Source organism: Colius striatus, chromosome Z, assembly GCF_028858725.1.
Source record: "Colius striatus isolate bColStr4 chromosome Z, bColStr4.1.hap1, whole genome shotgun sequence".
Taxonomy (NCBI): domain Eukaryota; kingdom Metazoa; phylum Chordata; class Aves; order Coliiformes; family Coliidae; genus Colius; species Colius striatus.
The window spans coordinates 57,659,614-57,676,942 of NC_084790.1; the positions used below are offsets into that span (position 1 = coordinate 57,659,614).

At 35.6% G+C, this 17,329-nt stretch overlaps 1 protein-coding gene across 4 annotated transcripts in view; it reads right to left on the reverse strand.

Moving 5' to 3' along the window:
- The window catches only part of NFIB (nuclear factor I B), a 178,792-nt gene that overhangs the window by 10,436 nt on the left and 151,027 nt on the right, over positions 1 to 17,329 (reverse strand). For 2 of the 4 annotated variants that reach the window (XM_062017371.1, XM_062017370.1), the window contains exons 10-11: positions 15,244 to 15,326; positions 6,804 to 6,892 (exon numbers count right to left, since the gene is read on the reverse strand). The exons of 1 other annotated variant lie outside the window; for it this stretch is intronic. In XM_062017371.1, coding sequence (XP_061873355.1) covers positions 6,804 to 6,892; positions 15,244 to 15,326 — 172 coding nt within the window. The remainder of the gene's footprint in view (positions 1 to 6,803; positions 6,893 to 15,243; positions 15,327 to 17,329) is intronic. One more of the 4 variants, XM_062017373.1, reaches the window with a different exon arrangement.

A 17,329-nucleotide genomic window follows, 5' to 3' on the forward strand; every position in this document is an offset into this window, starting at 1 on the left:
TTTCCAGTGCCCAAGACACAGGCAAATGACTTGTCCTTGCAGAAGTTAGTGAGATGTCCCTCTGCTCACTTGGCTTCTCCTTCAGATAAAAAAGACTGGCCGTATGCGTGGAATAAAGATCTACCCTACTCTCCAGCTCACTGCTGCTGAGCCAATCTGTGAGCTCTGCACTGACAAAGGTTATCATACAAGTGCCTATCCCTTGGAATATTAATTGAGACCTCCAACAAATTGCTCTAGGCTAAGTTTTGAAGAGAATTACATGGGAAGGTAATGAGATATTGTTGTGAGATTCAGACTAGTAGCCTTTGTGAGAGAAGGTATGATTAGCAGGACCACTCTCCAGAAATACTACACCTCCAAGTAATTTCAACACCAGAAACAGTTTTCTCCCACCATAACTAGACTATCAGTTGTGTTATACAGTCTTCAATTCTCTCTCTGCAGAACATCCTACCAAGTACAATGTTCAAATACAACAAAATAGTGCAGGAAAGTTCTGAAAGCATCCTACAGGGTTAACATTCTGCATTACAGTTTGCATTACAGTTTTCACATGTTAATTCAATTAAGATTTCTGCCACGATTTCCTCTTAAGGATAATAATTGCTGTTTCAAGAATCTCTGATCAAAATATTACTGGAATGGACTACAAGCAGTACTAACATTATATGTATATATGGTCAGCTTTGGAGGTTATAATAACATAAAGCATAATAATGTTAAACAATTAACTAAATGCAATTAAAAAATAAATCCAATCAGATCTGAGTAAATCTGAAGGATTTTAATATGCTTATTTTCTACCAGTTAGTACCTTCTTTCTATTACAGCTTTAGGAGTCTTTAGGAGGTGGACCTGCTTTGGCACAGGAGTTGGACTAGATGACCTCTAAAGGTCACTTCCAACCCCTACTATTCTATGAATCTATGATTTGGAAAGCACACTTAAAACAGCATTTCCTCCGTGCAGCTTAACTAACCTGTGCATGAACACAGTAGCATAGTCAGGTAGATCAGATCGTGTTGGGTCAATCTTTGGGCAGAAAATGTAGAAATAACTTCAAACACTGAAAGACGCGGAACTAGCAAGTCACCAGGTAAGGTTAATCTATCTTTGTACTAAGCCAGTGCTCACTCACATAGGTACATGGAACTTTACCATTTCTAATTGTTAAGATTGTAAGAACTTTGGAATTGTGCTACTCTCAATGCCTTATCTAAATTCCCATTTGTGCATTTCTGCCAAAACACTAAACGCTTCTCCAGCATTTACTTGATGTGCTGTTTCTGTTACCATTCTAAACTGGTATCTGTAGTTAAATAGCTGCCCGATTTCACCTCCAAGGTAAGCATTTATTTCAAGAGCTATAATAAGTATACCTCAGCTTAATTTAGGATGACTTTTATAATTTAGCGGGCGTATACCACCCATCTAGTATATGGAGGAGGTAAAGACCTACTGATTTACACCCAGAAGAGGGGAAAGGGAATTCTGCTGTAAAGAGAATTATTCTATTCCCTGCAAATCTTTTTGGGTTGGGTTTTTTTTTTGGCTTTTTTTTTTTCACAATAGTGTAATAAAAAAGGCAAGGGAAGATCAGGATGAGGCCACAGGGCCCATCACTAACAAAAAAAAAAAAATCTGCAGTTGAGGAAAAGCTTGGAAAATAAATGATGCATGTTCGCACTGTGCTCTAGGCCATGCAAGCATGAGTATTTGGTGCAGCGATGGAGAAAAGGAGGTTTGCAAACACACATATGCATAGAGAGGATTGTGACCACATCGTGAGCTGCCTCCCACAGACCCAAACTCTAGAGAGCATGGCCTCAGGTTGAGAGAGACCACTGGGCTTCTTATAAAAAATTAACCCCCCAGCTTTCCACATCTATGCTATTTTTTTTTCCAAAGACTAGCATTTTAATCTGACTCCTTTTATAGCTTAGCACTCTTTACATGGCTAGATTTTTTTTTTTATCAGATTAGTATGACTAAATAATACTACAGAAAATCCCAACCACAGGAAAAAAGAAAAACAAACTAGCAGTGTAGTTTTACTTCTCCAAAAGAAAAAACTGGAGGTAAGATGACCAAGAAATAGAAAACTGGAGTAAAAGGGGTTAAAGATACAGTTTACACTTGGGAATTCTCTATAATATGCTCCTCCTTCCCTAGTAAAGCTGCCAAAAATCATCTGACAGGAAACATAAGATTAAGTTTGTCCTACCTAAGTGAACAAAGAGTGCTCAGATCAGGCAACCAGTTCACTGAAGAGCGGGAACTTTTATAATCCTGCTGGAGTCTGCAGTGCTGCTCAGAAAATATTACTGAAGTTGTTTTCTTTAATTTAACATCTTGCTCTGGATCATCTCATTTATTTTGGTCTCAGCAGTTTTTGCTGCTTCTCTCATAAAGGTTAACTTAAAGCTCCAAGCATAATCATGTGGAAAATGGACATTATTGATTACTATGCTCCATTGTTCCCCCATTCTAAGTCCCTGAAGTTCAAGTTCAATCTGGAATTACATCATGTCTGGTTTCTCCTGGTTACCAGACGGCTTGAGACGTGACCACAGCTACAGAAAAAACAAACAGCCTTCTTCACGCTTCAGCTCCCCTATCGATTCAAACATAAACTTTTTTTCTTTCTCTCAAGTATGCTTCAAGTATGAAGCATGGTTAATTTAGAGATTAAGTTCCAAATTAGATTATCTAATGGCATCTTAATGGATTGCTGACCCATTTCCTGTGGGATGGCAGCATGCAAGTCTGGCTTGAATACAATTAATTTCTTAGGAAGTGTTCTGAAGATGTTTGCCTAAATGGAGAGGAAACATAATGTTCTGCACATCTCTCTGCATTACAGAGTTGGGTAAAACTATTAAACTTAGCAATTTAAATAGATAAAGACCAGAAATCACTAAGTTTCATTTCTATGAATACTTTTATATTCATGCTACTTCAGCGTTTTTGTCCTTAAATTGTAATGAATTGATACTTCTGTGCCAAAACATTGCCCAAGGGGACTGGAGGGGGGGGAGTGGGAGGAGGGTATGAACCATTGCTCTAACAGGTGTCTGTGTTTGCCAAAATGTGCTTGCCACCGTAATGCTGCTGACTGCGTTACTTTAGCTATGTGTTTGCATGATAGCAAACACACAGAAGGTACTGTGCTAAAGAAGCAATCTGCACCCCTTCTGAATCCCCTTCCTACTTCTTTCACAAATCAGAGATTATCCCATTTGATTGCCCTATCAGCACTATTATCATAAACCCATACTGTTGCTGTGGAGAAAAAATGGTACTTGGAAAGCTGAATACCCCTAACACTAGACCTGAGAAGGAAATTCAGCATTTTGAGAACAGAGCTCCCCTCAGCATCTCCAGGAACAAACCAGCTGTTGTACTATGCTTACGTGTCAAGATAACAGGCCACAAGCAGGAAAACCTAACCTAGCGTGTTTGCCTGAGTAGTGTAAATGTAATGCTAAAATGACAGTTAATCCATAAAACTAACATAGAAAGATTGTTTATAAAATGAATATAAATTACAATACTTGGGGAAAAAAAATATTTGGCAATAACTGAGTTAAACTTTACACTATAGCAATGTGAACTTTTACGAGTTGTCCTGCTGGAATGAGATTCAGGCTCAAGTTCATATTATCAGACATACACATATTTTTTCTCACTCTCACTTTTGTCTAAAGTTTACTTCTTTCACATGTTTTTGCCCTCATGTCTCAACTGAGACTGTATTTTCCTATTACAGTCTTACAGATTTTCAGTTTTCCCTCACCTTCTGCCTCTAGGAGAACAATTATCACAGAATGACGGTTATGAGAAAAAGAAGGGGCTTTTTTTGACAATGGATTCAGAGTATCTTCTTCATATAACCAGCACAAAAATAACCTAAATGACCTAAAAAGTACTTAAGAACTTAATTCTATTGATATGCTCAAATGTTCTTTCAAGTTCAGCAGACATAACAGACCTTAAATACTATAAGCAACAACAAAAAAATTGCAATTGTCTACCGTACCATGAGTAGAATAAAAATTACTACTTCCAAATATCTTGCCAAATCAATGAGAATTTTCCCTTTGTTTTAGGATGCTAACAGGATATTTTATATGTGTTTCATATAAAGATACAATGTTTAACTCAGCTCATTAATGTACTCGTTTAGGTTTTATTATCACTCCTTCTTGCAAGTCTTCTGGTTTTGTAGAAAATTACATAAAATTTTAAGGTTTGGGATTATTTATATTCTCTTTATTTATAATGTTCAGTCTTCTGCATATGGACCACTACGGTCTTACACCTGGGACTTTACCAACAAATATATCATTTTACTCAGAAACAAATACCCAGAAAAATATTTTTTAATCTCTGTATCTTATTTTTTAATCTATGCATCAGGCAGCTACCAATAAGACAAAAATCACCCAAAAAATAACAGAGGTTTCATCACCATCCAGTCTCCCCAAGTTTCCACGGTGTGGTTTACCAGCAATGCTCCATGTCAGAGCTTTCAGCTTGGCCACCTCTGCTACATGATTTCTGTGGAGACAGGACAGCTAACACTGAGGAACTGACAACTTTTTTAGCTTCTTGAGATCAATGATATTTCTGAAAAATCAATATACTTAACCACAAAAGCCTGCTGTAAAAAATCTGATTGACAAGCACTGCAGATCTGAGGAAATCACACAACCAAATACCTACCACACAATTTTGTGGGGGAAAAAACCCCCAACTTTTTGGACTGGAACATATGTCTTTGCCAAACAGCAGTAATTCCTTTTGCAATATGTTATTTTTCTAGTATTAGGTTCAGTGTTAGAAGGGCTCACTGCTCCTTAGCCTACACAGATATCATTTACCTTTTAGATCCTCACCTGCATGCAATCTGAAGAATGTTGTATCTCAAAGCCCAAACCCTAAAAGTCATCTTTCTAGGGAGAACTAAGAGCTTGTTTCTTTTTCCTCCAAGGCTGTGCTTAACTAAAGGCCAAGTAAGCAAAGCTTAGGTGGGTAAAGAGATGCTCATGGCAGAATTTGTGCCCAAGCTCATCGGGCAGCCGTTTGGTAAGATGATAGGGTCAAAGTGTCAGACAGCATTCTGGGAGTAATCTGCTAAACAGTTCTGTCTATAAATGTGAGTGGATCATGAAGTCTGCTTGTATTCATCATCAAGGCTTCCTTGGCCATCACCTAAAAGTCTTTTTTTTCACTCGTTTCCTTAATTTTCATAATTTATGGCCAAGGGTCTTGTGCGGTGGTCACTGACAAACTGAGCAAACACTGGGACAAGTGCTTCAGATGGTGTAAATGGGCATTGCTTTGAAGGCTGCTCAAGCGATGGCTGATTAAAACCATTCAAGGATATTCCTAGACAGACAGTTGTGATATAATTTCCTAATGCCTGTCAATGCCCTGGAAAAGCAACCTCCTTTGTAGTGGGAGAATAAATCACCTGCTTTGTGCTACACTAGTTCAATTTGGATTCACTCTTGGCAGTACAGTGAAAACGATGGCAATTACTGCATGATGGGGATTTATAATGTGAATCAGATCCCTTGAGGAGATGAGGTGAATCCATTAGCTAATTTTCCATTGTGCTGTTTAATCTATAAGGGAAGAAACGACAACACTTTGCTTTTCCACTGCAATTCTTCCAGATTTTAGATACTACTTCAGAAAAATTGCAAAGTGATGTAAAAATATTCAAGGCAATTAAACTTCAGTTTTGTAAAGAGCACCAATTTTGAATTTCCATAATTACCTTTCCAAGTTAATACTCAAAATCACCAAACCTTCTAGCAATCCATAGAATAATAGAGTGCAGGAAAGGGCATTTTGTGCATAATACATATTCACACTCACAGTCACACACATACTTATGGACTATTAGAAGTATGTATACTTTCACGTGCACATAAATGTGCAGAAATTGAAAATTATTTTGAGAGGGAGTACCTCTCAAAATAATCTGTCAATTACATCTGACAGGCTCCCAACCCACTGGCCGTACACGCACAACATTCATTAAGTATTGAGTGTTGCTGATAAACCCACACCCTAAAGAGGTGAAAAATTGATGTATCACAATTGTTGATTTTTTACACACCTATTTGGATACACACACTGCTGCTGTTACCATAATTCTTTCTATGTCAAGAAATGGAAACGATAATAATGAGTAATTTATTAATGTACCAAAGGTTAATGGGTTTTCCTGTGTTTGCTTTTTTTCAGTACAAAAAGAAACTTGTGTAGATAATTACTGAATATTCTCTTATTTAGTTGAGAAATATGATGGTTTATATCTTACCTTTATGTATGTAAATAATCTACACTGGCCAATTAGCCAGAAAAGTCTCTATGAATAGTAGGGTTATTCATTGTCCAAAAACCACCACCACCTCAGACGTTAATTATTATATTAATCTGTAACTCTTACAGCACCACTTTCTTTGTGCTAACCACTAGGCTCCTCAAAATATGACCTTTAATTCTGCAAATGACATATTCATTTTTAAAGCCTAAAATCTGTATTCCCTTAAATTTACAAACCCTTTGCCTTTGACAGCACAGCATTGTCATTCCACGTGCTTAATTAAGGTAGTTTCTAAATTGAGCTTACATTAAAGAAAACTTGAATGTATATGGGAGAAATGTTACACGTGTTTTGATCAAATGCTCTCACATACTCTTCTTTGAGGTCCTTTAAAACAGATACTGTAGCTCAATGCAACTTTTTAGAGGTGGTGTAGGGGTGGAAATAATTAAAATGTTACCTTTGCCAAGTAATTCCCAATGTATCCTCACTGGCACTGGGGTATAAATGCCTGCCGTTTTGATTCATGGTCCAGTCACAAATTCTCAGCTGTCAATTGAAACCTAGCAGTCAGATATGGATCGAGCAGTACTACAGTTTTTAGTATATAAATGAATACATGCAAACTAGTACTGTACATGGCAAAAGCCTTACTTTCCCAACAAGTAACTTTAAAAAATAAAATAAAACAAACAAACAAAGAGAAATAACTTATTCTGAGAAATAAATGTCTATAGATTTGCTTAAGATAATGCCATTTTAATATGTTCCTCTATTAATAAAGCATAAAAGAGCAGCTAGTGTGTAGCACAGAACAATTAGCCATTATTAGATTATAAACTGAGCTGGAATAAAAGAAAATGTTAATATTCAATAGTGAGATACTTTAAGAAAGGAAATAAAAATGGCGTTTTCTCTAAGCAATGCTCTGTATCATGTGTATTAAGTAAAGGTCAAATATAATCAAAACCTTGTAGCATGCACTTTGTGAAACATAGAAGACATGCAATTTATAGAAAATTCGCCAAAATTAAACAAACTTTATGTCCTTATCTTGCTATTTAAGAAGGGTAAAGGTGTTTTTAATTGAAGTTTATTAATCTAGTGTTACTGAAAGTGGTATTACTTAGCAAGAGATGATAACCTAACCTTACTTTAGACTCAGAATACTAGTATTTAAAATACGTTACTATATTTTAAAATAATGAAGAATGTACTAAATGATAGCTGAAACAAATCCTTCCCAGATCCTCAGATCATCAATTCTGCCTTCACAGACCATTCAAACAATCCTCTATAGCTCTGTTTATTTAACAGCTGCCCTATAGTGTTAGCAGATTTATTGAAAAGATATACTGGCCATTTTTAAGTTTAAGAAAGTTAACTTATCTGGCTTCAGAAGAAAGCATACATTTCAACCCCTGTATAATCATGATCTACATAAATTGTTGTATCTATATGATACAGCACTCTGAAATGAAGATAGTGTTGCTGAGTTTAATTGCAGTCAGTGCATTTTCATTTTGTCTATGCATATGCAAAGTTTTTAGACAGCACAGGCTACAGCAAACTACAATAAACTATTTTCACAATTAATTTCAGTGTTTTCCTGAACACCATAAATGCTGAGGACAAGACAATATTGCAAACTTGACCCTGTCTGGCTTTTAGATTCATAGGCTTCCTGCTGTTAAGGGCTGAGAAATGGAAATGTTAGGCTCTGATTCATAGGCATTGATTCTTGTTTGTTATCTAAAGAACTCCAAGGGACCTTCTAAAGGCCATTAAAAGCATGACTAAACCACATGAAATTAACCAGAAAAGGATATATGCAATCAAAAATTTTGCTAGAAGTAACTGTGAATAATACACTAAATATGTTTAAAGAAAGGAGTAAGTAAATATTTTGTTTAGACAGTACACAAAAGAGTATTGTAAACCTGATTTTAATATTGAAGACATAATAAAATGTCATCTCAGTTACTCAACGTACAGTAGTTCTATTTCTGCTAAGAATGTCATCATCTTCATGTCAGATGCATATTTTACATCTTTCTACAGCTATAAAAACTCAGTTTCAGATGAAATGCAAGACTACAAAGTTAATACACACACACATGCATGCTTTTTCTTCTTTTGCAAAATATAAAATCTAAGAATAAAAGCCATTTGGCTGATGACCACCATAAAAAGTGTTAAACCACAAACTTAATGTTACTAAATGATTCTATGCACTTAGGTCTAGGTTAAAAATCTGGCAAGCACATAGCTTGCTATAGAGCCTAACTGCATTTGTCATTTGGGGAAAACATACATTACATTTTAGCAAATCAGCTTCTGCACTGAATCACTATATTCTTCCCACAGTCTGCACAAAAACTTTCTACATATACAATTAATGTGCTAAATTTATAATTAAGAAAGCTAAAAAAAGATATTTTCAAGCCTATTTCATAAATGTTATTAATGACATACTTCATATTACATAGTCATACACACCTCAATACATATGTATCTAAATACTGTAATGTTAATAATAGAACATGTGCATTTTCTTTTACATATGCTGTAGATCCATATGTGCACATGTATATGAAGCTTCATACTACACCCAACTTACAGTTAGGGTAAACTGTAGAGATGTTCACTGCACCAACTGTGCCATACTTGTGGTACTGACAATATCTTGAAGAGCTACAGGTCTGTATGACAATGGGTTCTGTGATAAGCCTAGGACTGCATCAGCTGTGCTGAAAACCTCCTTCCCAAAGTTAAAACCTACCAGTCTACACTTCTCTACAGAGAGGTATCAACAGAGTAACTACAGAGTATCAACCTGACAGGAGTACCAAGCATTCAAAAGATGTAGGGCACTTTAGTACAGTATTTTGAGTGCTATATGTTATCTGGAACTGCAGTGAAAACTTTCTGGCTAGTTATACTCCTCAGAGTAACTTAAGTGCCCTCTAATATCATGCCATAATGTTAGCTGGAGATGAGAAGGCACATTCACTCTCACTCACGGTCAGACACCTAAAGGAGTTTCTCTGCAGGATATATAAAAGAGAGGGACAGGAAACTACTTGAAGACTACTTGAGTAAACTTAAATTCTTTGGTGAAGGGACTTAAAAAATAGTCCTCACGAGAAATTTAATTAATGCTGAAAAACTTTACTTTCTCAAAAATTTGGTATGAATGCAAAATAAATATCCTGATCTAGCATGTGATATAGTGAGAAGTCTTTCCTAGAAGCCTGTTGTACAGGTCTGCTCTTCAATCCCATGGCTTTGTTGTTTTCAGCAAGGCAAGCCACATGATCCCCAATTCAATAATATCTTTCATTCATGATACATTATCAATTACCTTTTTATTTAATTCTCACCTCAGCCCACAGAAAAAGAACACGGGTCTGTATCCTCAAGTGAAAAGGATGCCCAGCTTTGCAGAAGATGGGGAAATCTCACAGATAGACACTCTTTTCCTGACATGTGAAGCTGTAGAGGTCTCTCATCCCTGCAATATGTCCTCACTCATGAAGCAGCAGAGAGCATAAGGCCCACTAAGAGTGTTTCTTTCAGGAGGCAGTGCAACTCCGTCACTTGCCTCTGCTACACAATGGGAAAGGACCAAAGGCCGCAGTAGAAGCAGAGCAGTAGACCAAGTGCTTCTCTTAACCCTTCCACCTGCCTCAAAGTCATCCACCTCCCTCTTCCTCTTCTGCCTTCTGTAAAATGCCAGGAAAGTGATTCCAGTTTGCACTTTCCAGTGCTGTGAGATGTACTGATAGGAAGCTCTACTCAAAAGCTAGATTTCACTGTAGTTGCCTTCTCAGTTTAAACTGGGCACCTTCCAAGCACAACCATCCTACAGTGTGCAAATGCTATATACATTAAAAACCCTCAGTCAACAGCTCAATCTTTAAGCATAACCTGAATTAGTTTTATTGGTTAATATTTAAGCAGGTTTTGTATTCTTCTATTTAAAGAGTGCATAAAACTAACATTCTTCTCAAATTTCTGTGATCTCTAGTGAAAGTAAACACGTATTTTGGAAAGTGTAACAGGAGACTGTGCTATAGATTGTTATTTGAGAAAAGCCCATAAAACTTAATATTTGCATATTGTCATTGTTTTGATTGAAACTTCCTTTAAATGTGTTTCCTTTCCAGCAAGCATATGTGAAAGGTGACCTCTTATCCATTTACATACCTCCCTGGTCATCATGTGACCCAGTTTTACGTCAAACTGTCAATTACGATAAGGGACACAATAAGAACAGCCTAAGTGTTGATAACCTGTTTCCTGGCTTTACTGAGAAGTTCTGTTTAAAAAGTCCACTTGTGTTCTTCTTTCAGCCTTCTGCCGAAAGCAAAAGCAACATCCACCCAAAATATTTTGCAAACAGATACCATGTGTTCAGCAGACATTTAAGTTTACAATTTCCATGATGAATAGTACGAAGAGAACTCAATTTTTAACTGTGTGATTCAGTAACTCAAGGATGCATCTGGTAAGAACAACTTCCTACCAAAGAGCCAGGGCAGTCTGGTGTGTAAGAAATAAAAAGCTGCTTGCAATCTTCTGATTTTGATTTTAGAGACCTGAAGTGTTTCTTATTGCTACATACGTGACAAAATCTCACTCATAAATGTCAAAACTGTGTGAAAATCATACATACCATACACTGCACCTGGAAAGTCCAAGCTCTAGTGAAAACCATGCCAGTGTATTAATCAGTGAAATGACTGTAAGAGTTTACCAACTCCTCAGTAACTGGGTCAGTATTAGTACACGTTAATGAAAAAGATATATATATGTTCTCCAGCTCATTGTCTTTGCAGACCTCAATAGGAATTCCTTTATTTGTATTTTCTAGTTAATAGAATGACCCATACAAGATTTCAAGGTGCATTAAAATGAAATAAATGTTTAACAAAAAAAAATCCCTGTCTGTTATTTTATCCATTCCAATAGAAATCTTACTATTTGTTAAAATGTGGGTCTGTATTTACAATAAACAAAAAGTCTCTCTGTCAATCTATCTATCTAGCCAGTGAGTCAGCTATTTTTTTATATTGCTCACATGGGTAAAGTGCATGACTAGTATTTCTGGCAATATTCTGGTTTTATAGTCAGAAACAACATCAACCTGTTTCTAAGTGTCTGTCATTTCAATATCATAAAAAATTCATGAGGTTGAGAACATTAACACAAGGAGGCTACAGAAATTCCATCATATAATCATGAGAATTCTGATGATTAAGACTTTGTAACCTAACTAATGATCTCTCCATTAAAATTCTTTAGCAAAAATGATGGAGACATAACTGAAATCTGACAAGAGAATGTATCCACTTGTAGAAGATTAAATTTGATTGAGTTTTCACAATTTGTTGCTTTTTTCTGCTAGTCTAGGCTTAGAAACCACAAATCTTCAGTAGATGTAAATCAGAGAAAGGGGGAAAATAACTGCTCCCATCTAGCTGTGAAGATTATCCAACCTTTCTTCTATATGAAATTCATTTAAGATACTTCTTAACACAGGTGATGAGCACCAAGTATTAGATTTGACTTCATAAAATAATCTCACCAACCATCAATAGTAAAATTAAGAAAAACTCTCTCACTCAGGTACTAGCTCTCATCACTGAATCCTAGATAGGAAACCAAATGGTCATTAACAATGTGTGACAGTTGCAGGGGTGGAACACAAGGCTGACGTGACTTTTTTACAACATAGTACATATGACTCTCTAGATGCCACTGAAGCATGACATAAATTTTGTAGCAGAAAGCAGACTGTATTAGAACCTTCTTTTCCTAAACATCAATGCAGTATGCTGACTAATGAATCCAGCAACATATTTTTCACAGTACTCCCAGTAAGAGTAAATAAACTGATCTCATGGGTGCTACTACACACTGTTTATCAAAGTTGTATGCAGTGCTTTTTATCTACATGTCAGTAATCCGTAGGTTGAGCTATAAATTGTTTACTGGAAGTTCTATCAAAATATCACTTTGTCAAAAGACTGTGCACATTGCACAACATATACCTAACTTTTAAATTTATTGTGATCACTGTAATTGAAACAGGCTACATAATGCCCTCCTTAACAACAACAAAAAGTAGTCAACAGTACATGTCAATATTTCTCATAACCAGAGAGAATAAATCTTCATAAAGACTCCTCCAATTAAGTAAAAAATGTACCAGTGACAATATTTATTCTTGAGGGGTCAACGTGCATTACAGAGTATGGTGAATGTTTTAAAGACCTCTCTGGAACTAAATCCATTGGCTTTCTAAATTAGAATCTCTCTACACTAATACAAGATGATTGATTGCCTTTACTTCTTGCACCCCTTGATTCGTCTTTTCATTCATCACAGGCTGCAACCAACTGCATTTAAAATCTGCCACAAGAAGAGTGGACTCTTTTAAATTGTCGTAAAGTAATGAAAGGATGTAGTAAATCAATCTGGCTGCTGCCTTACCAAAGGGTAGCCTTTGCTCTATTAGAGTTGTTTAGACAATCTCAGTGCTCTACCTCACTTTCTGGGTAATAAACATATATAACACTGTCATCTCAGAGATGCCTTTAGGATTTAAGTGAGTGAAAGTAACTATTTTTTTAGAAACTAATATATTTCTATTTATTCAATTGAAAAAAACTTTGTTGTTAAAATACTCTGTCCTTTCAAATGGTTTCAGCAGAACATTCCATTCTCTAATTTTGTACATATTTATACATGTAAGCATACACACATACATTCTCCACAAACACACTCAGGCAAGCATACACCAAGCAAGTAAATCCATTGCATAAGTTAGAAAAGAATAGAGAATTCATAGCAAAGGTGAAACCACAACAAAATGTTTAAATTTACTGTATAGTTCACTGCTCTTGAACTAATGTAATGACACTATGAAGAAATATAATTTAGAAGGGAGAGCATTAGTTTCACACAGTGGCACTGAAGAATTTTCTGGTTAAAAAAGGTATTGAGACCTAATGCTTATTTCCCCACCTTAAGCCATCTAGCCACTTGTTTTACTACAGGTGAGTATAAGACACAGTGCACGTAAACACCAAAGATTGTGATCATCCTTGAAATCTCTTGTCATTTTTACGTACATATGGCACTGCTGAAATCTCCACATTTATTTGCATCTACATAAAGCAAATAACATATAGAAGATGCATGACATAAGCAATATATGACACATCATAAACTTAGCCATGAGAAAATTAGGCATGCCTTCTAGCATTTGACAAGAAGTTTATAACTCTTACAAATGAACTTGAAGAAGGTGGACTTAAGCAGTAGCAAATTTCCAGAAAAAAAAAGGTGTCTAAAAACACGTAGTGGAAAAAAAATAGCTATTGCACATCCCCAAATTAAATGGATGTCAGAGTCTTTTCAAAAGACACTAAGTAAAACTTAACATGAAAAGAAATCCAGAAATTACATTTACTGTGTTTATAAAGATGAATTCTGCTTGTGGTTTAAAATACAATAAACATATACTTGATAACTTTTTTAAAGAACCACGTTATACTAACTATAACACATTTCACAGTACAAAAATCTTTCAGAGGTTAAAAAAAAAAAGAACAATAGAACAGAAAATTTACTGAAAAATGAATGGTTGGCAAAACCACTAATTGTCATTTGATATTTTCATAAAAGTGTACAGATGCTTCCAGTCAGGTCTCACTGGTTAAAAAAGAAAAGTTGGCAAAGCATCAACTGTTTTGAATAAATGATCATCTTTATGATTTTCTCTGAACTCTGCACGTGGTGACCTTTAAAACGGACATACTGCCACCTTGACCTGGGAGTGGGTAGGGGTAGGGAGTGCCAGATGAAGCACACTTCAGCTATTATCTCAGGAAACACAGAACAGGTTGGTTTTTACTGAAAAATAAAACAGGTATGTGTACCAACTGTTGATAGAAACTCAAGCCTGAGAAAAAGATATAGTACAATAAATACCAAGCACTATTTAACAGCCCTTTTCTTGCTGCCACAGTCAGCTTTTTTCCATATAACACTTTACATGCTGTTAATTTCAAAGTCCTCTACTGTTAAGATCTAGGAGGAACACATCATAAAATAAACTGAAGTTCTAAAGGGTCTGAATTTATTCCTGTTACTAGCAATGCAGCATTTCTGTATGTGCATGGTCTTGCTATCAACTGCAGCTAATTTGTTTGTAATCCATCATTAATCTTGGTTGTATATTTTCACATTTTGGGTAAACACTTCATTTGTATTAAATTTAGAGCATTAATGAGATGTGAAATTTAAAATGCTAAATGAAACATAAATGATGTAAGAAACTAGAACAAAAATGTGTTTTAGTATGTTTGAATTCAGCATGTCAATTTAGAACTACTACACTAGAAACGATGATGTGTTGCATTGAGAATTTGGTTTTATAACTCATCTTCTAGAACTAAAATGAAGGAATGTAGGCTTAAATATCTAGGGAAAACCAAAAAACCAATAGCTTGAAAATAATAAGTTGGATTTTTGCTTTGGACATTTTGCTTACTTTTTAAACTGATTTTGAAACGAGTATTTGTTCGTTATACATCTCATTCTCTTTCATAAAATTATATTAAAGATTACATGCATGAGCTCTTGAAAAATAATTGAAATAAATACGATAAGAAGTTCCTTAAGATGTCACAAATCTAAGAAATAAAGCATATACTAAATTGATGTTTCTTAAAAGGTCCAGTTTTGCTTAGAATAAACTTCATCTTCAGATGATAAATACTGAGACCTTTGGGATCCCAGTCTAGACCAATATAACAGTGGCAGCACGTAGGAAAGGTAAAATCGCAAAAGCGTCTCTATATGATTACACCTATGTGAAACTTGCCCACCTGTTGCTGGTGTAGGAAGGATGGGTCTCTTGGACTTAGTCCCACATATCGATTGGCTTGGGATGTGCCTGAGGCTGTGTAGGCTGATTAAGGAAGAACAAAACAGATTGATATAAATACCAACCTATCATTATTATTACCCTGTGCAGCTACAGAACAAATATGAGAAATCTGGAGTTATGATTTTGCAAAATATAGGATGTGTCTGGTTTTCTCCTTTATTTAAACTTTAACAGAATGCAAAAGAAAAACTGGACCACATTTGGAAAGCCATGTGTAAATTCCTATGAACTTCAATGGAAGCTGCATATACAAACCATTAGGATGTCCCTTGTTACATAAAAGCTCCTCTGATTAGTTTGGGGTTTTTTTTAAAGGTATTAAATAAAGCAGGTATTTGAAGGAATCACAAGCCCAATTCTCATTTCTATTACAGCAATCTAAGTAAAATCTAAGTAAAATCACAGAAACTAGAACGCTGAGAGAAAATATTACTGTGTACTTATTCCTGCTGCCGTGAAGGCCCATCACAAAACTGTAAAACAACAAAAACTGAAATGAAAAGTTTAGTTTATTTATGTGGCATGGAATGAATCTTCACAGGCCTTTGGAAACAGGATGTATTCTGATTAATACTTTCATGAGAAGGGTGATAATTTTTACTGCACAATATAATATTAAATATTTTACTTCCTTATGAGTCAGGAAACAATGTCTTCCCAGGAGAATAATTTAAGGAAGTCCCTCACTGCCAGCTACAGAAGGTTAAAGAAACCCACGGGAATGGTAGGTGATGCTGGAATTAGTTAGAGGATAAGAATCCTTCACCTTTAGGTCATATTCTTGTCTGCTCTCTGTCAGTAATCCCTAAAGCCATTACTCTCTCACTGCTTCTGGTGGCACTTACGAAATAGGGTAGGTAGTCTTATTCCACTTCCCAGTGTGGAAATGTACATGTTGCAACTTGCAGTATCACAACCTGGCAACTTGCTAGCAGATAAAGCAAAACTAAAGTTGAACAAACATACACAAGGATGCCAGTGAGGAGCTAGATGGGAATACTTATTGAACTGGCCTGTTAGCATTAAAGTCACACAGCAAATTCAAGAAAGTGAAATCCATCAGGTTTTTAGTTTTTTTAAAAATGCTTTATACAGTTAACAGCTTTTACTGAAAAACTGCCATAAAATTCATTGGTTATTAGAAGGAAATTATGGTGGAAGCCACAGGGTTCCCCAAATATTATCAAAGCCCACTGTTCTTTCTCATTCAAAACAATTCTGCTATTGCACTTTAGAATGAAAAGCTATGCTAATCATTTGCTTTCTTATTCTTATCAGATTGAATGATAATGATAACTTTTTAGTCAAGCATATGTTTTATATATAAATATATTTTTTTTTTGAACGAATCAATCAAGTATGGCAAATAAAAGTAAAACTAAGTCTTAAGATATGTTTAGTTTTCTTTTTCCAAATTAAGTTAATGTTACTCCTCTGTGTGGCAGGTCTGTTCAGACACATAGTACAGTTTATATGTATTCATACATTATTTATATATCAGCAGGACATGATCCCTCTTTTTTTTATTTTCTTCATCAACACGCTATCTTAATTCACTCTTTCGCTCTAACAGATACAAATCTAGTTTCAAAGGGTTTAACACGCAGAGTGACCATGGCACACCTCTAAAAACCCTGAACACATAGAATTTATATGCTATCTCATATGCAGAACTGGCACATTCAAATAAAATTTGTACATAGGGAGGTTTTTTAATATTATTTATATGCTGTAGTGACAGGCATCGGATCTTTAGGCAAGAAGTTATCTGCATGCTGCTATGGAAGCATGAAGAAGCCTTAGTTCAAATACCTAAGCCAAGAGGTTCTAAGGTTCACGGGGGATCAGATACCCAAGTTCCAGTGAACTGCACAAGAAACTGGATGCCAATTTCATTTGAAAATATAGTCCAATTATTTCCTGCAGTAGTAGGACAATGAACAGATTAGTTATTCATTCCTCTAATGATGAATAATACGGTCAGATTACCAGTAAACCTCCCAGCGCAGTTCTAACATTGTGTT